Source organism: Uloborus diversus, chromosome 5 (assembly GCF_026930045.1).
Source record: "Uloborus diversus isolate 005 chromosome 5, Udiv.v.3.1, whole genome shotgun sequence".
NCBI classification, from domain to species: Eukaryota; Metazoa; Arthropoda; class Arachnida; order Araneae; family Uloboridae; genus Uloborus; species Uloborus diversus.
This window is the reverse complement of record NC_072735.1, coordinates 153988552-154012821: the sequence shown is the minus strand read 5'-3', so window position 1 is coordinate 154012821 and position 24270 is coordinate 153988552. Positions and strand designations below refer to the sequence as shown.

The 24270-nt window shown below is 33.1% G+C and overlaps 1 protein-coding gene across 1 annotated transcript in view; it reads left to right on the top strand.

Annotated features, from left to right (window-relative positions):
* Positions 1–24270, top strand: part of LOC129223204 (mucin-2-like) — a gene marked incomplete at its 3' end in the record, with an annotated part of 69366 nt that overhangs the window by 7894 nt on the left and 37202 nt on the right. The window contains 7 exon segments of the mRNA XM_054857771.1: positions 1026–1514; positions 6713–6901; positions 7698–8150; positions 9985–10341; positions 11886–12098; positions 14768–14983; positions 16415–16615. Of these exon segments, the coding sequence (XP_054713746.1) occupies positions 1026–1514; positions 6713–6901; positions 7698–8150; positions 9985–10341; positions 11886–12098; positions 14768–14983; positions 16415–16615 (2118 nt within the window).

Here is a 24270-nt window from a genome sequence, read left to right as displayed (position 1 = left end):
AAGAGCATTGACTAGCTTACAATAAAATGGTTTGCACGCACAATTTAATTTCATGATCCAGCTGCAACTATGCAAGCATTGAAGGCAGCTATTTTAAAATTCATTTCAAATGAATCTGTTTCAGCTACGTAATTTGTCCATCAATGTAGGGACCGTAGTCCTGTATTTTTATAACCAATTTCGTAAAAGTATATCTCAAACAGTTAGACATCATTTGCATTTGCAGTATACTCCACTTTTAACTGTATTGGTTAACACAAGATGTTTTACATTAAAGAAGTTTTATAAAATAAATGAAATAAACAAAAATACGAGAATGAATAACTACTGAACCGAGCAAAATAAAGATTGCTTTTGCATTTAATTTCGCACTGATAGAAGGCCATTGTGACCAGCTAAAAATTTCTTATGCGGCGAATCTTATTGTGAATTCGGCACATTCGGAGACAGCATAGCAACTTTTAGATTGTAACTTATTTTTTTAAGTACTTAAAAAATACATTTTAAACTAGAAAATCGCAAGTCAAGGTGTGATGGGTGAAAATTGCTTCACTTCTACTACATTTTAAAGAAGCAATTGCCTGTTTCGTGATATTTTTATAGTTGAAATTTTAACCCTAACTCCAGTAGATAACATTCATTGTTGACCCCTTTTCGTTTCATCATTCTCCTAAAATGAGTCTTACTAGTAAAACAATCAAGTGACCGGAACCAGTTCAGACTTGTGAAAATAAAGCATTTCCCTGCATGTCAAACATTGCCAGAAAATATTATCAAATTATCGTGCAATGGCGCGAATTTCATTGTAGGTGACGTCAGGAGCGTTACTCGATCAGTGAATTGGCTATTATATAAATAAGGATGATTTATATTATCCTTCTCATTAGATGTAAAGTATGTATGGTGTGAGTTGAAATTGGTATTTTGTTATACACGGTAAAATTTGGAAGTTCTTTTGGTTAATTGAATTACGGCGTTCTCATAAAAAAAATACTTAAGAAATAATAATTTTGATTATCTTTCAGATTGCGTCAAAACTTCAGAAGGAGTAACAGAGTCAACAACTGAAATGATTACAGCAAAAACGGATGCATCCAGTTATGTCGAATCTACTACAAACTTCGTTTTTACTTCACCAATATTACAAACTACGGAAGATGAAACTACGGAAGAATCTTCAACAAGCGAGAGATATCTGTCCAATGACACAAGTACTAATGCCGTATCTTTGACTAGTGAAGTGGTAACTACCGAAACTACTTTTGGAATGACTAGCGATATTCCGTCTGAATATCCTCTCACACATAGTACGGAACAAAATTCGGTTGAACCAACTACGCCTTCCGTTTGTGGTACTTCTGATGGTTTTTACCCTAAGCCTGGGGATTGCAGCTCCTTTATTAATTGTACATCTGGAATACCTACCGAACAAAAATGTGACAGCCAACTGCACTTCAGCCCAAGGACATTAAGATGTGAATATCCATGTTTTGCTGAGTGTGATCCCTCATTAGGTGAGTAGATTTTAATTTTCTTTATGATTCTTAATCAATTGCTAATGTTTACAAAATGTTTAAATACAATACAAAATCATTCAGTAAGTTACCGCCCCATAGCTAGGGCTAAGGCAGAAATACATGAAATACACCGCCAGCTCAGTCAATTCCAGCCGAGGACTGCTATTTCGTGCTTATTAACACTCATCAGCCTGGCATAGGAGTGACTGAGCTGGAGGTGGAAAACCTCTTAAGGAAGCCAAGAGAACCGAACCATTTTTTCGGTCACTCGTCTGGTCAGTGCTAATTCTGTATTAACTACCAGTTTGTTTGGTACTCTTGGCTTCCTTAAGAGGTTTTCCACTTCCAGCTCAGTCACTCCTATGCCGGGCTGATGAATGCTAATAAGCACGAAACTGCAGTCGTCGGCTGGAATTGACTGAGCTGGAGGTGTATTTCATGTACAATACAACCTCGTTTATCTGGACCAAATTTAATCCGGATAAACGGAAATCCATATAATCCGGCTAATATGGATAACATTTGAAACACATTAACAAATAAGTAGATACACCTACTATTACAGCAAAAAAAAACATTCTTTGTACCAAAATTACATAGGATTGGTACTCGCAAATTTTATAATTTTAGTTTAGCTTAAGTAGTGTCGGACTGACACTTCAAATACGCCAAGTTGTTTATTAGATTACTATAATTTATTACACGACCTATGCAGGAGTTGTACATTTATTTATTTTTTTTAAGCGAATGTTTGGCTTATTTCTAATTTCTCTCTTAGAATTATTTAAGTGAATGTAATTTCTAACTCTACAAATTTCATCCGGAACTCTGGATTAACAGGATTTAGTTTCTGCAACATTATGGACTCTGAAGTGCTATTACTTCGAATCACGACATTCTTGTGTCAAGAAATATTTGTAATTCGATCACGCATTTTAAATAGAATAGATCTTATACTTGTATGAAATTTTGACAATATTAAGTTTTAATGCGTTCATATCTTTTTCTATTCCACCAACTATGTCACAAAGAACGGAAGGAAATGCTCTAAAATAAAGTACAGATGATACTTTAATCCAGTGGCGAATCCAGGATTTTGTTCTGGGGGCGGCTGAGGTCAATAAAATTGTACGTCTCCTTTTGATACCACCAAAATTCAGTGATATGAATTAACCCGTTTTTTAAAAAATTATATTTCATCGTCTGTTTATCTAAGGGTGTTATTGGCTAATGAAACTTTCCGAGTCACACTAGAAATTATCTAAAATTTAGTATTGAAAGGTAAAATTTTAAAATTTAAATGTCGGTGTACATCAAAAAGCAGAGTAAGAAAAAAGGGAAAAAAATGATGCATTTTAGATATCATTGCTAAATAATTTAAAGGCAAAATTTTCAGATTTTGTTAAGGACGCCAAAAAAAAAAGTGCACATGACAGTTGCAGGTGGTGTAGATGGAATAGAAAGAAGAAAAACTGAAAAATCATAAACTAATAGTTAAAAACAGCTAGAAAATACAGAAAATTTCAAGAATTCATAGACTTTTTTTAAAAAAAGCTAAAAAATTACAAATTTAGTTCTGGTTTGGGGGGGGGGGGGGCGGCTGCAGCCTCATAGCCGCCACCCTGGATTCGCCACTGCCATAATCTCCTATGTCCCTCTAAGCCCCCCCCCCCCCCATACAGAGCAGTGATATTTTATAGTTGGTTTTTTAAATCTCCAAAATGAAAATTTTGAATATAATCGTGTGTAATGCCGATAGTCTCGATTTTTGAGGTTTTTATCATTTGTTTGATTTCATACTTCAGAAACGTATTTATGATTAACTTCCAAAGCAGCCCTAAAACAGAAAATATCATTTTGTTTGCAGAAAAAGAGTCGAAAAATACAAAATTTAATTTTTTTTCGGGCTCTAGGTTCCCTAACTTATATTCAGGGAAATAATCTCCATTGAAAAATATTACTAACACAAAAAAAAATAATAAATAAATAAATTGTGAGACAAAAACTCAGGGGGATAATAGAGTAAGTTTTAAGGAACCATGCAAAAGATGAGATTGAAACTTAGTCCTTTTAGAACAATGACGAGTTGTCGCAGTAAAAATACAAAGTATTTAAATATTTCATTGCTATAGAAAAATAAATGCAAATGTCATACCATGATACGCAAAAACAAACTGCAAAATCTCGTACAGTTTGAAAAAGCACATTCTATGCATACATATAATTTTAAACCTTTGTTAGCCGCTATATTTCCCTCAAAAGGTGTTATTGATGGCAAGTGTAAAGAGGTGTAAGTCACAAAACGCTGCGTTTCATATCTCAGTGAATATTGGTCGTACTAAAGTCGCACTTTTTGTGTTGGAATTATTTTCCAATGGAGATTAGTTCCTTAAGCATAAGTTAGGAATCTAGGGCACGTATAAAAAGTTTTTTTTTTGTATTTTTTGACTCATTTTGTTTTTCGCTTTAAACTTTCAATATCTTAACTTTGCATCTGATTTTGACTATTTTTCGAATTGGATGTATACATCTAGGACTACAGTAGCAGAGGTCTTGGAGGTTAAACGGGAATACCCTGTGTATTTTTTTTTTCAATAAGACATATTCGGTGGGAAGTATGACGCCAAAATTTAAAAATTTCAAGCAAAATCACTAAAACGTTCACAAATTTTCGTTACAGTAAAAAAAGTTATTTTTGCATTTGGAGCTATCAACTAATGAGATTTGATGTTCAAAATTCAGGAGGTCAGTTAAGTTGTTTTGAACAGGGAAAAAATGCCTCATTTGGTGTTTGAAATCGGACGTAAATTCAGTACAATAAGCGAGTGTTTTAGATTTTTTAGGTTTGGATTATAAGTGGAATCAAGGTATAAGTTCAGTTAAGTCAATGACACGTTGACTTAACTGACCTTTTGAAGTTTGAACATCTAAGATATCTTCACATTTGATATCTCTAACGGAAACGTAGGACTTTTTTTTATTGTAACTAAAATTACTGGACATTTTTAGCGTTTCTGCTCGAAATTTCGAGGCCATACTTTTCACATAAGATACTATTTGATTTTAAAAATAAACTTTATCTGTAGTGTCTAGGGAAAGTAGTCGCATTTGACAAGCAGATTGGCAGACGTTTTGCTCATAAAAATGATACAAAACAAAGTGATATTCTCGCGTTTTTATGACGTTCTTGCACTAAATTTCAAAGATACTATTTGGAATATTTCAAAATATGTTATTATTGTTTCTTATTGTTCTCCTTATTATACCGACATAAATGCAAAAAAATTCTTTCACGAATAAGAATGAAAAGTGTTTTCTTTTTTGTGTGTGCAATATTCTGTTTTCGGAATAAATAACATCTTTCACTAAACGACACAGATGCTTCATGACTAACGGATCAAGCACAACCCAAGATGTGACATTATTGAAAAGAATAGTTCAAAAAGAGGCGTAGTTCAGATCTGCTATTTTTTAAGATTTTTTTTTCCTATGGCGGCTGCGTTCTGACGCTATTTAGCCTTTAGCAGACTTAGTGCGAGTCCCCGATACGACATCGTCTTTCATGTGCCACCATTAAGGCGCAGGATGTCAATGTCACGGATAATTTGGACGCAAAGTTTCCACCAGATGGAGGCACCTGGGCTCTCTTTTGATGCGAATTTGCACTAAAAATTTAATTTAGTCGATGGATAATCTAAGCCAAACGAATACCCAAGGGATCTTTTACATGTCGCATAATCATACAACATGAGCGCTGATGATTTTCTGCGTGTCAAATCCACCGACAGGCCACCCTAGTCAGAACCTGGGTCCACAGGCGTAGAAGGCCAGCGTCTAACAATCACGCCACCAGCCGAGCATTTTTTGGGATGTGACGTTTTTGAAAGGAGTGAGCAAAATAGGTTTTTATCATATCTGTGCGTGAAACAGGAAAGAAGTGTTCCAAACTATGGCAAATCACTTGGTTTTTCCTTTCATGATCTTTTACCGCAGGCCAGTCATGTAGTTTTTGCACATTTGATGTTATTGCTGTCTTAATAGCTTGCTGACTGCGAAATAGAGATGTTTTCACCTTTGTTTAGATTTAATCTAGTAGTTAATATAGGATTTAATGACAATAGTTTTATTATACGCAAGAGTTTAATCCATTGTAAACCCAAATAGATTTTAATCTCAACTATAGTTGGGGCAATCCTAACCTGGCAGTACTGCGAAGGCTACACAGATCCTAATCACAACATTATGACGCAGCCATGTAAGGTTCACCCCAAGTATAGTTGATCAAAGCAATATAAGCCAAAACTTACAGCGAATAAATTATTACGAATATTTTATGCTTTTGCATAAATTTATGAAAAATATTATCACTTTAACTGGAAACGGTTATAAAGCGTCACTTGCTGAACGATCTAATTGTATAATTTTCCCCACGTTTTGTTATTATTTTAATAAAACAGGAATAGGTCGATTTTTTTTATCTTTACGTTTGATGCGAGATTTTTTTGACACAGTTAAATGCTTTTAAATGATTGTCTTTTAAAAATTACTTTTATTGGGTGGTACCACGTGCAGAACAACAACCTCTTCTAATTTGCTGGGTAAATTAATAGTTTCCTCGAATAATGTAGCAATGATTAAACAAATTGTAGGTATTGAAAGCTAAGGTTCAAATGTGAAGGAAACAAATCTCATTTGTTCAGAAATAATTTAAACAGATGAAAAAAATAATGCAAAAGGCCAGTCTCCCCAAAATGCCGACAATTTGCCTCTCACGGGGAATATCATAAATTTCATTCCAAAATACTAATTTTAAAAGGTAATGAACAAAGAAGTTACACATGTTTGTGATTTCTTTAGCAACAAAACTTTTTTATTCGCATTTTCAATTTTTATTTTTGAAACATGAGTTACGTGCGAGACAAAATGACCGTTTTACGTGGAATGGTCCAATAATAAAATTCCCTTAGCTACTTATTCGGGATGCACGTTGGAAACTTGTATTGAATTTGCTACACTTGTGCTTAAACTTCTTTTGAACGTCATCATCTCAATAATTAACTTGTTATTTTTTTTTTAGTCTCAAATTTTTGTATTCTATTTATATTCTTCTTATTATGAATTAATTTTAACATGTATATCCAATATAAATTGCGTTAAATAATTTTCTAACTTTGTTTTATCTAAAACTGTTATAGATTGCTCTTCAACGGAGGTTCCAGATCAACTGTTCAACTTGTGCCCTAAAAAAGATATATTACCCGGAAGAGAATGTAATCGTTACATAAATTGCACCGGAGAAAAACCTTTCACACGAAAATGTCCAATTGGTTTGCATTTTAATCCGACAACTCGAGTTTGTGATTGGTCCACAAGCGCTGGGTGTGGTAAGAAAGATTTTCTTCACTTACCTAAAGATGTCTCACAATCGTTAGCTTTTGCTGTTCCATTTTAGAAAACATCCTCCTCCTCCTCCTCCTCCCCCCAAAAATTTTGTGGATGGCCTGATCAAATCTATAATACCAATTAAGACGGTGAACAAAATTTTCAAACAGAAAGATACGAAAATTTTTTCTAAAGTACGGCCTAAAAATTGCAATTTCTCCCTTTTTTCAAACTATGTCATATTTAATTAACTCTAAAATCTGTTCCTTAAACGCATTCCCTAACATTACTTAAGAGCAATTTGCTTACGACGTACAGAAATTTTCCATAATTTGTTCTCAGATCCGCGTCGTATAGTTGTCATTTGTATGGCATGAGGGAAAAACTTAATGATTATGATACGACTGAATTGGGTCTTTTAAGATATGACAAGGTTGCAATTTGAATCCCAGCAGAGTGGTTGCAACAGCTACTTTAATCTATCACAGGACACAAAGTTAGCTCACATAATTGGTACATGGTGGCGTAAAAACTATATAATCAATGACACACCATTAAAATTTCATAATTTAGAAGTAATATTTTTGAACTTTAAGAATGCATTATTAATTTAGACAACAAAAATTATCCAGTAAACATTACATTGTAAATCTTTTGAAAAAGCAATGTTGAGTTTTTCTCAAAATAGTGCGAGAAAACGAAATTTTAGTTACTTACTTGTAACCCTGTCTCCACGATTTGTACTGCTTCTTGTGATTATATTTTTGAGTTATTTTTTAAGTTAAACTTTATTTTCAGGAAAATCAAGCAGTTACCCAGATGTGGACAACTATTACAAGTGTCCATGCGAAACCTGCATCATACCATCGATGGAGAGTTGTGCGAAATATCATCTATGTATTGGATACGTAGCATACACCGCTAAGTGCTCTGATGGATTACTCCTTGACAATATTCTGAACACGTGTAATCGTGCATCTAAAGTGAAGTGTGAAGAAGGTACAAAGCAGCCAACAACCACACCACTACCATCTTCTACTGTTTCCACTACAGAAAAAGCAACAACAGCAGCAGAAACTTTTAAATGTTCAACGAAAGATGGATATTTCCAGAAATCGGATGACTGTGGAAAATTTATTCAATGTGCTAACTGGCGTCCTTATGTTATGAAATGTCCATCCATGCTTCACTTTAGTATGAAGACATTGCGATGTGAATATCCCTGCGATGCTAAATGCGACTTGAGTTTAGGTATTTAATCTATTTCAGTAGTTAATAGTTTCAGTAGTTTTAATTCAGTAGTTAATTTTTAGCTAATTTTAATTTTACATTGCGGTGTGAATATCCCTGCGATGCCAAATGCGACTTGAGTTTAGGTATTTAATCTATTTCAGTAGTTAATTTTAATTAATTTTTTAGTAGTTAATGTAAATGTTAGTAGCTAATTTAATTTTCAGCAGTTAATTAGTTTTAAGTAGTAATTTGTTATAATTAAAGTTACATGACCTAAAAATACCAGATCGTGAATTAAGTGATTTACTATTGCTCTTTGAAAGCTTTCAAGCGGTATATAGACGCATTGTGGACAAGGTTTAAATGACTTCATTTACCCTAGCTAACTGTCAGTTATAAACCTTCAGAATGGGATAAGAGGCTCACAAATCGCTCATGGGGTGCAATAGCGGCGCAACTCAAAAAAAAAAAATGTTTTGAGATAAGTGGGCCCAAAGTTTTTAGTGCTAAGTAAACTTCATTCGAAATGTATTTTACTTCTGCCACCTTATGGTATAATATTGAATTATTAGTTTTGCTAGTATTCTACTGAAAAGAATGTATTTTCATGTTTACACCTGTTCTTAGTCCAAAACGCGTTTTTTGAGTTGTGCCATTATTGCAGCCTATGAGCGAAATAATGAGACAATATGGGAGTTGTTAATGTCAAAAATCGCTGTTTTTACTTAAGGGAAAATTTGTCAAAACGAAAAGAATTGCTAAATCTCTCTTGATCCTTCCACAAGGTAGTAAAAAAAAGCAAAGAAAAAATTATCAGAAACAAACTCTAGATGTATGTAAAAAAAATAAATGTCAAAGTCAAGCCCAAAACTGACGTAGTTTTTCAATAAGATAACTGAATTACGTCTTCAATAGAAATTTCAAGCGCTATCCTGACCGACGCATTTTTTTCACTAAATAGTTCATAGATTGATGTGTCCTAGAATCTGCACTAGAATTTTAACCTCCTGCGAACATAGCGTGTTTTTTAATCAAATTCCATCAATATTGTCTTATTTATATTGTCCCCTGATTTAAAAGCCTTATTACCGATTTCTCACTCCTCTGCGTTAAGGCTTTACGCAATTCTTGTCTGTTTACATGGCGACACTTAATGTTCTTGACTTATCAGAGGAATTTATCTTTAAAATGATTATGAAACCTTTCTTGCTCTTTTGCTTCTTAAAAAGTATTTTTTTATAAGCATGTTTGAGAAATATCAAATCTTCTAATTGTCAATTTGAAAAAGAAATTCGAAAAACGAAATAGTTTTCTAACCATCCATAAGCTCATCATGTTTAATCTTTTTCCAGTTATTCAAATCAGTCAGGATGGCATTTTATTTTCGAGAAAAATGTTTCACGATGGGAAAGAACCAGATTCCGTTGAAAAGACTTTAGAATTGAATTTCAAAGTATCTGATTAATATGAAAAAAGAAACTATATAAGAAATAAATATGGCCGCATTTAGTCAATGTCTTATCATCTTTCTTTTCCTAATTCATGTGCACATTCGAGAAATAATTTTTTCGCTACTATGTAGAAATACTTTAATCTGAAAATGTTAAAGGCAAGGGGTGAAGTGAAGCTTTCTTTATTGAAATTTTCAATTTATTTTTATCAGATCTGCTTCAATAGCATTTGAAAGTAATTAGAAAATATGATGATTTTCGACATTATACTTGCAATTTTATTTTTGATTCACATAAAAGCAATTTTTTGACTGCTTATTTACAAAGCACTTTAAGTTGACAAAAACAAAAAATACTTGTTAATATTGCAATTTTAACTTATCTAGATAATTCTTTTTTAGCGTGCTCAAATGCATCTAAACCAGGCACAGCGGATAAAATTTGTGCATGTCTCAACTGTAAAGTCAAGGACCCAGAAAGCTGTACTAATTACTTTGAGTGCAAAAATGGCAAAGCTCGAAGATTGTTTTGTCGACGTGGGCAAACATTCGATTCTGAACGCGGCATTTGTGATTGGGCACATAAGGTGAAATGTCACAGTCAGACATGTCCTAAAATGAACGGACTCTTTCCTCACCGAGACAACTGCCGAAAGTTTCTCCATTGCGCCAACGGAATACCATACATCAACGAATGTCACAATAATTGGGAATTCGATCCAGTTGCTTTACGTTGTTCCTGGCCTTCAGGAAGATGCGGTTAGTATGTCTTACAAACCTTCTTTTTTAACGTATTCATATTTGAAAGTAAATATGAGGCAAAGGGATGTAAGTGCCGAAATAAAAATTTCCAGATAACCTGTAAAAATGGTAGAAAAACCTCTCCTCTGTTTTGAAGCTAGTGAAAGTACTACTATCCATGATTGGTGCTGTTATGCAGCAGAATTTAGAGAAATTTTTCAATAAAAGCCTTCCTAGGTCCTAATTTGATCTTCAAATGTGTTTTTCTCAAAATTTTAAACCCACTCACATACCTTTGTTTCTCACTGCCACACATGTAAATAGTTATTTCTCTGTTTAACGATGCTCTATTTAACGACTGTGTATTTGAAGACAATTTTTCATGATCCCGGATGCTCCACTTTTGTTTTAGAAGCATTCTACTTGAGGACGCATTCTACTTAAGGACGAATTTTTGTGGTCTCTTGCTGTTTTGTTCATGATGTGCAAAAGAAAAGCACTAGATTACTACGAAGTTGTCGAAGACAAGAGCCTCTACAGCCTTTTCTGAAAAAGCCAAGTCATTCGGGCCATCCAGGTCGATCTGGCCTGAATTGCTGGGCCATTTTATAATGTGGTCTCTTGAAAATCGGTAAATAGAGAGATGTATATAGGTTCAGTTTTAGTCCAATGTTGCAGAGGAAGTTTCTTCTAAATCAGTGTTGCCCTACCTTCAGCCCGCAGGCAATTTTTAGTCCGCGAAGCGGATACATGGGGCCTGTTGATGTTTGCAATGGTAATGGCTCGAAAACCACGTTCTGGAAACTTCCAAGATAACCACTCATCTTCATTCTGTATGAAGAATGATTGTTGCCAGTTTCGACCCAAATGGTTGGAAATTTAATCCTAAAAATATAGATGGATATTTCGTATTGATAAAACAAGCATGTAGTAATAATGACTGAATTTCTTGCTTTGTAATTTTCCTTCTTCATGTTATCTAGGGAATAAAAATATTATATATTGATATTATGTGTTCTTGCCCGCGGGATTCAACTTAAAATGAAGTACACCCCTCAAAAGAAAAGGTTGGACACTACTGTTCTAAATGAACCAATTTCTTACAAAGAGACATTGAAATAATTTGTAGTTACTACGCAAGAAACCTGTACGTTTTTAACAGTAATTTTTAAGTTAAGATTTAATTGGGAAAATTTGTCCTAATTGTGCAGTTAAATTTTGTGCTACCATTAAACTTTATGTGCAATTATCTTAATCTGACCAAATTTAGAAAAATGCTCGAAAAAAAAATCCTTTAAGTCAAAACTTTTTAAAATTTTGAAAATAATCCAATCCTTGGTATAAGATTGGGGATAATAGTGCCAAAGCAATGACTTAGCTTTTCCCCGACTTTTCTTTCAAAGAAGTCCAGCAGAAATCACAACCCTATGATGCCTCAACTTAAATTGAGTTTTCACCTATAAAAGAGTTGATATATGAGATTCGCAGTGTCCACTTAATCCTGATGTAAAATGTTTAATTTTTTTCCCTGCGATTCGTAATATTAAGTTATTTTTTTTTAGGGAGTACGACTCCACAACCATCAACACTTAAACCCCGAACGAAATCTCTAAAGGATTTTGACTGTCCAAAGAATTTTGGAGTCTTTAGAGATGAAGAAAACTGCACCCGATTTTATCACTGTAGCCATGGTATAGCTTTCGCAAAAGAATGTCCAGAAGGTCTTGCATTCAACCCTAAATCTCAGACTTGCGACTGGAAGAAGAATGTGAAATGTAAGTAATAACATTTTTATCGTAAAATATTCATAATATTTTTATTGATAGATCATTGTGAATCCATGTTTGTGTTTAAAAGTTAGCCTTTGATTTTATTAAACCTACACAAACAATGAATAAAAATTCGATGCATTTCTAATACTTTACTGACCTTGACATAAAGTTGTGTGAAAGCGCTTTCACCCTTGAATGCATCATGAGGCTACTTGGCAACATACCCAATTCAGTCTTCTAGAATGCCGTAAGAAACTCTGTAGATGTAAATAACCAAGAAAATACTCGCTGAAGATGCTATTAAACCCATTTTAAGCTTTTAAATGCACCAATCTGATGGGGGGGGGGACATTTATTTTTTCGGCATTCGCAAATGTAGGACTTTTTTTTAGTTCAGTGCGCTTTAAAATACCTATGTTTTATTCAATGACAATTAAAATTGTACTTCTACTTAAATAGTAGGTAATTTTTACAATTTTTATAAATGATTTTGGACATTTGATTGTAAACCATTTCTCGTGTTTTTTTTTTTTTTCAATTAAAGCCCGATTTCGCCAAGTGTTTGTTTAACCAGAAATCATACATAAATTAGACTTTTTTAAGTTTCTTTTTATGGGTTTGAACAGAAAATTAAAACTAAAGAACATATTTTAAAGTAGATTTTAAAAAATCATGCATTTAAGGGATTAAAAGGTATTTTTTCAAAATAATGTTTAATGTACTTTTCTTTTATGGAACAGTCAAGTTTACATCATTAGATATAGTTCGTATGTCCTTATTTGTCGCCCTTAAGCCTTACGTTCGAAAGAAGTTATATATATATATATATATATATATATATATATATATATATATATATATATATATATATATATATATATATTAAACATCAAAATCAAAGATTTATGCTTTGTCTATCAAGAGAACTATCACCGAAATCTTATTTTGGTAAAATTGAACTGTCATTTGTGTGCTTTTATTTGTAAAACTCTGCTTTAATTGGGAGAGAATTTTCATCCCATATTATCATGGAATTACTCATCACATTCTATTCATCACTGTGTGACAAAATTTTACTTTTCTTTCTATAATATTAAGTAATTGATTTATGTCAAGTTGGGGCTGCTAAACATTAATATATAAACTTAATTCTTGTGACACGTACTATTTTAAAGTTATGAAAAATTTTCCATAAATAGAAACTGAAATTTCTAAATCAAATCTGAACATGTTTATTAATTTACATTTTGGATCTTAATGGAAATATATTAACATACTTATACATGCATTTTGAGGAGAAATAGCACAGGTGTTTTTCATTGAGTAGAAAAATAAGCCACATGATATGAAAGAAAATGATGAAAAATTAACCCTTCCTCTTGTGAATAGGGAAATCGTCTTAAATTAGAAAATAACAGGAATCTTCCGACATTTTTGCAGTCTATTTTACTTGGTAACGTTTTTCTTTACGTTTAATATCTTGATGAAAGGTCTCACCTTGCTCATTACACAGCCTTGCAATATTAGGAGGGGGGAAAATCGAAATAAGAATGCAAAAAATGTATCTTCAATGACATTCTGCACCCAATGGTTTCATATTTTTGCAACATTTTTTACTTTCTTTTACAAAAAAAAAAGGAAGTATTGTATTCGCGAAAAAATTTTCACTAAAAAATCGACCTTAATTTCCATTTTGCTCACCCTCGAATGAAAGTTGAGTGTTTTTTTCGATTCGACCACACGTGGATAAGTGTCTAAGAACGTATAAACACGCGAACTAATTGACGATTCCCGAGTTAATTGCTACGAGTTTTCTCGTGACGTCTGTTTGTACGTATGTGCGTATGTATGTCGCAAAACTCAAGAACGGTATGCCCTGGAAAGTTGAAATTTGGTACGTAGACTCCTAGTGAGGTCTAGTTGTACAGTTTTGGTTGCATTCGGTTGTTTCTGAAGGGGTCTTTTGCCCCTTTTTTGGGGGGAAATCATTGTTAATTTCGATGTAAACTCAAATGGTGTTGTAATTTGTCGGACACTTGGCAATATATCGCTAGTCTTTTGGTCGCAAAGTTTTGTCAACAACTTGGCGACAAATTTGGGGATTCTGGTGTTTTTTTTTTTTTTTTCAATTTGGTTTTATACTGGCCACTGTTGGTGAGATTTAGAGAGTAAACTATTGAATTACATTAAAACTGTCAATAATGGGGAAATGACTTAGAGTAAAAGGAAGTCATGTGATGCACACATCAGCTCGTTTCACAAAAAACTTCGCAATTTCAGTTTTTGACTCACTAAAAATGGGTCACAATACAGAATATAGAAATAGTACACCTTTCAGTTTTTGGCTCACTAAAAATGGGTCACAATACAGAATATAGAAATAGTACACCTTTCAGTTTTTGGCTCACTAAAAATGGGTCACAATACAGAATATAGAAATAGTACACCTTTCAGTTTTTGGCTCACTAAAAATGGGTCACAATACAGAATATAGAAATAGTACACCTTTCAGTTTTTGGCTCACTAAAAATGGGTCACAATACAGAATATAGAAATAGTACACCTTTCAGTTTTTGGCTCACTAAAAATGGGTCACAATACAGAATATAGAAATAGTACACCTTTCACCTTTTAATGCTGTTTTCAAAAATGACTTAAATCTTCATTTTCAGGTGATTCAAACAGATATCATCATCAAAGACGCTGTCGGGTATATGATCGTCATACCACCTGTCCTCAGAGCCGTGTCAACATACGGCATTCCAACTGCGATATGTTCTATGAGTGTTCGACGGGGTCAGCCTGCGGAAAACGGTGTCCAGTTGGTCTGTATTTTAATTCAACGACGGCTGTTTGTGACCGCCCAGAAAATGTACAGTGTTACAAAGGTAAAAGCGAAATTGAGGTCGTGTATATGCATTTATTATACAGTCGAACCTCCATATATCGAACTTCCACGTATCAAAATTTTCTATTTATCGAAATCCCAGCAAATTTCTATGTTCATTATACATAGAAAAATTGTTTCTATACATCGAAAAATCGAAGCATCGAAATTTTTTCGAGACTTTCGTAGATTTTTTTTTTTTTCCACTGTAGACTGTGTCTCATGAAAGATGAAGGTTTCATACACGAAAATTAGCTTTAATTTTAATATTTTAGGAGATTTTATGAAAAATAAGATTGCTTCTATGTATCGAAATTTCTATACATCGAATTTTTTCCTGGCAATTTGCTACTTCGATATATATAGAGGTCCGACTGTGCATTCAATTATTTTCTTATCTAATTTTATTTTTTTTATTTTATTTTTTATTTGTTTTCCTTAAAATGTTTTATTTCGAGAGCTTGTGAGTTTTTTGTATATTAAGCCCAGTTTGAAGAGAAGTTAAAGAAGGAAAACGTTTATTGCAAGCAAAAAGTAAAAATGTTCGTAAGAATACTAAGAAATAAAATTCATAAAAAAACGAGTTCTAAATTTTAAGCGTAAATAGCAAAACTAATGTGGTGCAGTCTTGACTGCATCATTTATTTTCCTTGATGATGGCCATAAACTCATATTTTATTAGCAATTTAGTTTTTTCTCTCTCTCGTAATTTTAGCTTCTACAGGTGCAAGTATCCCTTATGGGTTTTGTGTTTGTATACAGCAAAGAAAACAACAAAGGAGTGCATCTCAAAATGTGAGGTGTTTTCGTCTTTATTATGACAAAAGTAAAATAATTGTGTGTGTGTGAAGTTTTGGTGATGGCTTGTAGAGAAAAGTTAGAAATTGTTAAATTTAAATATGAGAAAGAAAAAAAGAAACGGTATATCAACTATAAGAAAGAGATAAATGATTATTGAAATTCATATAGAGGTAACTTTTGGTTATAAACAGTCAAGTATCATGTACAGTTTAAGAAGATTCTTATCAAAATTAGTTGCAACTTAAGTTTTCAGCTAGCATGAGAAATTTTTATTTTTTTAAAGCATTTAATATGAATTGAATAGTTTTCTACTTGTTACTGAGCTAATAGTTTAAAAGAAAAAAAATTTCGAGTACGAATTTTCCACTTGCAACAAATCTTAAAAAACAAAACTTAAAAAAAAAACTTTGAGAACAAGATGTAGCTTTTGTTGATTAAATTTAGTAAGAGCACAAAAAAACAATAACGAAGTTTGAAGCCACTTTTTACCTATTTAACCAAAATAATTATATTGATGTTTAACACAAATCATGAATTCGTGTTAGTTTTCTAAACTCCTCATAAACTTTCTGAAGGTAAGTATTTTTAGTTTGTAAATTCTTATTCGTAAATTTTTTGGTCATTTTTGCAGATACAAATGAAATGTACAGTTTGAGAGACTTTGCAAAGACTTGTTATGAAACAGGTGAAGGATATATGAACGATCCAGCTATGGTCCACTGCTTCTATCGGTGCCACCACGAGAAAGTCGTTCGTGGCTGTTGTCCACGGAATGCTGTCTACAATGAGAAGAAAGATAAATGCGAAATCCAACGTCGAAAACTGTTTTTCTAAGGTAGTTGCATTAGACACAACTTCTTTAAATTCATTTTAAATATGGATAACTTTTAAAAATGGTCTCTAAATACTTTTTCTAAGCATTTGACGTGGACATTATACAAGGTTACCGTAAAAGAATATCCCGGTTTTAAAAAGTTGTATTTCATAAATCATTAACCACTATAAATAATACATAAAATTAAAGATAAACTGTCCAAGCTTTTTTTTTTTTCCTAAACGTAAGTAACTACTTAAACGTGCACGTTCCGCACTAGCACAGCCAGAAAATCCTTTCGGAAGGAGTTTTTTTAGTCACAACAGTCCTTACGCGTGTATTAACTTATGTATTAGGATTGGCAACAATGTTAAAACCAAGACCTCTAGCGTCCCCTCCCCCCCCCCCACAACCTTTTTGCCGTACAGGTGATAATTTACCTTTTATGCATTGGTCAGCCAGATCCCCAAACCGAATTTCATGTGATTTTTTTTAATGAGATTTCGTAAGAGACTGTTTATACAACAGCATTGCGAGAACTGAAATATCGCATATGTATAGCATTACGAAAATTCGACAGTGAAGCACTACAAAATGTATGTTATAGATGTGCGTCGCGTTTCGAAAAGTGCACACATCTAACATTTGTGAGTGAAAAAAAACTTTGATAGTTTATCTTTTTTTTCATGTATCGTTTCTAATACAAGTTCAATAATAACGAACAAAAACCTGTGTGCTGAAAATTAAAATTACCAATAAACCAACATTTTGAATTACAAAAATTGTATATTACTGCCGACACGCGTTTCGGTGTTACAAGAAACATCTTTTTCCATGCAAAGAAGTGTGTTTCTAAATGAAAAGTCATCCGAGAAAAGCCTTACTCGAGCCAAGAAGAGCTTTTCTCGGATGACTTTTCATCCAGAAGCTCACACTTCTTCGCATCGAAAAAGATGTTCCTTGTGACACCGAAACGCGTGTCTGCAGTAATATACAATTTTTGTAATTCAAAACGTTGGTTAATTGATTATTTTAACAAGTACAATGGTTTGTGAAACAAATTTTTAAAACCAGAATATTCCTTTATGATAACCCTGTGTTACTTCCTTTCGGCATTGATCGTCCTATTAATAGAAGTTTTACGTCACATCAGCAATCCAACAAATTGCAGTCTAATGAATTCATTTTTTAACTCCTGCTACGAATAAATGGATTATTATACCTCAAAATAAACTTCTAACTGGTTTGCATCATCAACCAGGTGTTAAAGAGAAATGCATTTCCACGAATACATTTTTTTTTTTTAGTTTACATTTGCCTCGCTGAAACAAATGTGAAAATGAGTTTTATTTATATCTTAAATTTTGAAACCGTTTAAATTAATATCAGTAAAACAGATATGGTAATTTTAGTGATTTTCAGTGAAAAAAATTTGAAAATTTTGTCCTATAGATATGACGCTGGACGTTTGTGTAAAAATGTTGCCGCACAACGGGTTTTGAGTATGGATCAAACGGTAGAATACTTTATTACAAAGCAATGAGACACTGGATCTAGTTCTGGCAAAGATTTTTCTTTCCAAAGTTCCGATTTTTAATCCAAAATATTACTTTTTCTTTGTTTTGATTCTGAAAAGTTGTTGAAATAGAGTGAACCTCGGTATTGTTCGCGTTTGTTTTTGGGAGAGTCCACTTCAAAACCGGTTGAAAACAAGCGAAGCGAATGTTAAGTCAAGTGTTTGGGAAACAAGTTTTTTTTTTTTTTGAAAAAATGTTTATTCACAATAGTAGGGGAGACCATGAATTTAAATGTGGATTCACTCGAGACGTCGTGGGGACCTATTAGATTTTGTAGTTTAGGTTATGTAGCGGTACCCGCACGGCTTTACCCGTAGTAGAAATTAAGAGGTCATTTGGTTCGTCTGTATATTTACAAATAATAGATGAATTTCTTGCCAATTTGCTGTATTCATTTGCTCGCCCATGTTATGGTAATTTGCTCGTCCACGTTATGATAATTCACTCGTAAATGTAATGATAATTTGCTCGATTAAATGTTCTTGAAACTCAAATAGAAAAAGAACAAAATCGAATTTTCAAAAAATCGCTTTGAGGTGCTACGAACTAATTTTGTGCCAAATTTCATGAAAATCGGCCGAACAGTCTAGGCGCTATGCGCGTAACAGAGCTCCAGACTTTCAGCTTCATTATTAGTAAAGAAGAAAATGTTACATAATGTTTCTCCTCAGTGGTGGGGAAAGTGTGTACCGACATTCATAAATGTATAATAAAAAAGTTACATGGATTTATTTGAGCGCGTCAAATATTGGCGATTTAGATGCACAACGTGTCTCTGATACTAAAGGTATGTTTATCTGCCGACTTGCGTGGTGAGGATGGCCATCCGGAAGGGTAGAAAATGAAAAATAAAAGTTCTGACGCATCAGATATTTAGAGAGGTGTTAAGTGAACTCTAAAAATGATCCCATTCAAAAGATTGAAGTTTCAGAAGTGGCGGAAGGTCGTAGCGAATTTTTGAAAATACAAAGGAAAAAAAAAAAAAACGTCATATTGAAATACTCGAGCGCGTCAGATTTTTATGCAGCAGATACTGATTGATGTTCCAGTCGTCCTAGCCTAAAATGACGATTATTCAGAGCTGTTATTAATCTGCTCGGTTTGCAATAAAATTAAAGCGATTTTAGAAAACCATTCAAATTATGTTAACCGTGTATTTGAGTATTTTTATTACTTACGTAAGTGTGCATTTATTGTTGGATGTATGTTATAAGTGTAGATATCTTTATAGTGTAAATGGAGTGTTGGTGAAATAATTCAAAAAGAACATGTATTGAAGTATATTAATAGTACATTCGTTAAAACTCAAATATCTTGGAACTAATTTCTTCTATATAAAAATGTCAGAAAAGAAAATGCGAATGAAAAGTAGGATTTAATTATCACAATTCTTTTTAAATAAATAGTAAATTTAAAACTTTTTTTTAAAATGAGTAATAATGTTATTTTCAGTAAGTTACCGACCTACAGCCAAGGCTAAGGCAGAAATACATGAAATACACCGCCAACTCAGTCATTCCAGCCGAGAACTGCAGTTTCGCGCTTATTAGCACTCATCAGCCCGGCTTAGAAAGTGCCTGAGCAGGAGGTGGAAAAACTCGGTTTCGGTCACTTGTCTGGTCAGTGCTAAGTCTATCTTAGCTAACAGTTTGTTTGGCACTTTTGGCTTCATTAAGAGGTTTTCCACCTCCATGCTCAGTCATTTCCTGAGCCGGGGTGATGAGTGCTAATAAGCACGAAACTGCAGTCTTCGGCTGGAATGACTAAGTTGGAGGTGTATTTCAAATAATAATGTTAAGTAATTTTATGCTTAATTTTTTCAAAGCTTCACACATTTGTATGTTTTACCTCTTTATATAGTATAAACTGAAAAAATTATTTCGTACTAATGAATCTCTGCTTAAGCAGGTAAAATTTCCAAAGCAAAAGGCAGATCAAAAATTTCCATTGCAAATGTATATAATTACATTATATTTTAAATCAATCTGCATCATTAACTCAGTTTACAAAAGTATTTATAGCTGAAGATATTGATTTATATTGCACATAATTAATAGAGATCATTTACGCAGATTTAATGTTTATCTTTTTTTGCAGGTAAACAAATGGGTTCAAGGGATTTGTCTTGGTTATGATTGTAGTCTTTTATCCTTGGTGTGCGTCTTTTTTACTAATATACACTGAAGTTTAGAAAGGAGTTTTTTACATCTGTTATACAAAGCTACAAACCTGTTCACTGTTTTTTGAAATAAAAAATTTCTAAAATGTCTTTTGTAATCCATAGCAAAGATACTATTTTTGCTTCATTAGCATACTAATATGTCATCTTCGATAGTTGAATGGAATGGCCTGTGTTAACGCTGGTGAATTTAAACAAAAGAAATACTTATTCAAAATAACCAAACAGTATTTAAAGACAAACCAAACAATAGAAAAGACATGTACATGCCATGCTACATAGTTTTTCGTTCATTTTTTGATGCATTTTTCAGCAAAATAAAAGTACCCTAAATTTGCTGCCAATAGCCCTGTAAAGCATAAACTGCACTGTAAAAAATCTCGGAAAACTCTCTGAATATACAAAAAAGTTTTCCGTAATACACAGATTCGTACGCCCTCCGCAGTTTTCTGCTATAATCAGAAACGTTTCCCGTTTAGCAAGAAAGTAAGAGTCGACGCATGCGCAGATTACACGGCAATTTTATAGTCCAGCAGCAAATCTAAACTGAAACTTTCGAAAGCACGCAATGAAAACAAGTGCTGACTCATGTATGCGAAGTAACACTCATCAAGGGGATAAGTAGAAGTTTTGTTCCTCGCATGAATTCACTGAAGATAATTTTAAAGTCTTATATTTTCTTGCTTATGTATCGTCATGAGATTGAATTTGAAGCTATGTCACTTATTTTTAAGTACGAAGTGCAAATTCTCGACGCATGCTCGCGGAAGGAATACAAACTGAAATTAAAAACCAAATAACTGCCTAGAGGACGCCATGTAAATTCATTGCGTCGCATAACTTGTGTAGGTAATTTACTTTTTTCTTGGATACTTTTCTTCTTTCTACCAAATGGGTAATTTTTGTTGGCAGAATTTTATTCTGTCATAAAAATCACCTTTTTGGTGACCAAAGCCTGCAAAAGACCACCACCGACGAATAGGTAAGTCGCTTTGCAACTCTATTACTTTAAAGAGATTTAGTTCATATAAAAAAATTTAAATAAGTGTTATTGTGTACTTTGTTTTTATGTGTCAATCTCAGTTAATATTTGGCTGAACATTTATGTATCAAGCATTATGAATTAAATGTTATAATATGCAAATTATCAGGTTTGATAGTTCGTCTTTAAGGTTGCATGTTTTCATTCTCTTGTAAACAGTGTAGCTAGATTGTATGAAGTAAAAAAAAAAACTATCTCTTGTAATTAGGAACATAGTGCTTCAGTATTATCTAAATGACGATATCTCTTTAAATATTTGCATTAGCGAAACGCTTTAAATTAGTTAAATGTGTATTAATTTATTTAACAAATAAATACATGTATGTATTTAAAAGTGTCTTCATTTTTTTCGTTTTACGAGCCTCAATTTTACCAAAAGCAAAAAAAAAAGACTTAATAAAATAATTTTGTATTTTTACACCATATTAAAGTATTTGACTTATAATTCATATGATACTTTGATTTATAATGTATATGATACTTTGATTTATAATGTATATGATGTTGCTTTTTCGAGGGGGGGGGGTGCTTCATAGCATTTTATGGGTGCACCATCACTCTTATGGTGGGGGGGGGGTATTCTCGTATATATGAAATGGAATAATCATGTAATAGAGTTCAATGTTTTAATAAATAAAATATATAATGCATTTTGTGCACACTGTAAAAATAAAATCAGTAACCTATTTTGAATAAGTATTTATATTTGTGATGAGCTGGAAAGGGCAAGAACAGAAGAATCAACCCGAATGGTTCCAGCAGGGGGACTTGGTGTCATATTTAAATTCATCAATTTCTCTGTTGGTACTTTTCGGTACACTTTGTTCGTCAGAGAAATTGATTTGAGGTGAACGAATTCCGGAACGCGAAGGGTAGGTAAGTCCTGTCAAATTTTATCCGAAGATAAAAGCTATCAAGTTTGATACAAGATATGTTTTTAAGTTCTGCATTAAAAATACAATATGTTGATAGTTTTGTCTTGAAAATATTGAGAGAAAAACTGAAGTTTAAGATTGTTTAACAAACAATCCCCACTTTTCAGAAGGTACCTCCACTCCAATTCCCCGACGATTTTGTGATTAGGAGTGAAACTAGTAGATTATTTCATAATTTTTCAAAAATTTATAACTGTGCATATGTTATGCTGTTAACCATGCTATTTGTCATTAGAAATTCCAAAAAAAAAAAAAAATCCACGAATGATTCTAAAATTGCTTGTATTATTGCTCTTAGATATGAAAGAATTGAAACTGAAATGGTATGCAATACTATAATAAAGAATTATATTTTAGAAAAAATCACGGAAAAAGGGTTCCGAAATTCTCGGAAACGTTTTTGAAAATTGTTTGAAGAATTCCGAAATACTCGGAAACGTTTTCGAAACTTTCATGAACCACAGCTGCACAGAATACTCAAACATTTCTGGAAATTACGGAAAGAGGATTCCGAAATACTCAGACACGTTTCCGGACATTACAGAAAGAGAATTCCGAAATACTCAGAAACGTTTTCGAAAATTTCATGAACCGCAGCTGCACGATATACTCAGAAACGTTTCCGAATTTTTTTTACAGTGTGTAATGTACTACAAACATATAAAATCTTTAATACGAAAGACATTAACAGAGAATCTACACAAGTAAGAAATAGCAAAATCTCTCCTTTTCCTACATCAAGTATTAATTTTGAGTCTCTCAATGAAACTCAACAATGGCTTGAGAAATCTACAATGCTTTCCAACTACATGCTCATTGAATCAGTTTTTGTTGAAACTATACGTAGGTCAATTTACGAACAGTGTTGACTTACGCCCTTTAAACAAAAGAGGATTTAATTACTTTAAAATAATTTTTCGAGCCATACTAGACGTACGGCATTTTAAGATCTGTTAAGAGTTCTAAGGTAGCAAAGAGTTCAATTAGGGTAAAGCTTTTTGAATCATCCTATAAAATTAATATTTCTTTTGAATTTTCTTATTTCATGCCTTTTTCTCGTGGTATGACCTTTACACTTAATCAAAAGTAACACCGTATGTTATGTTTCCAGGATTTCGTATTTACGAAGCGAGAACAAAACACATTAAGCAAAAGTTTCGGCGAAGGGCAAAAGCCAATTAAAATTGTTTACATTTAGAAAATGAGTATATGGTTAGGATTGAATCTAGATCTGATTGAGTTGGGTCAAGTTCTCAAATAATAAGACGTGAAACCTGTTGCAAATAGCCATAAGTTTAGAGTGAAATCAAGTTCATTTCAAAAATTGAATTTTTTACTCCACGAAAGATTTACAACACATCCCAACATTTTTCATTAATTATCTGTACAAAATTGTACTTAATACCGAAAGTTTAATAATGGATTCCTTTTTAACCTTTAACCAAAACCCTTACTTAACCAATTCTAAAAGACAAAATTTTTCTTGAAAATTTAAGTATGTTTCAAACTTTGAAACTAAGAAAAATTGAGCTTCCATGCTTGTAGGAAGGTATTAGACGCAGACCCAAACTGGTATGGTAGACCGGGAGATGCCGCCACCCCTGATATTTGAGTCCAGGAAACCAGATAGCCGGCCTGACAGTTCTTGACCTGTAGCGAATGATGCTACAACCAATGCTTCAAGTGGATGGCAGCCATTGCGCGTTTTGTTTTGTTCTTACACTGACGAACGTTGTTTTGAAGTGTGACCTTATTTTTCCACTTTGAATAAGCTGAAGTATATACTTCAAGATGCTGCATTTGCTATGAACAACCTTTAATTAGATATTCTAGCCTATATTTTAAGCAACAATATTGATCACTTCCGTTTGTTTTGATATCTTTAAATCTACATTTCTGCCATCTTGTCAGATCGGGGATATGGCGTTCCCTCCCCGGGG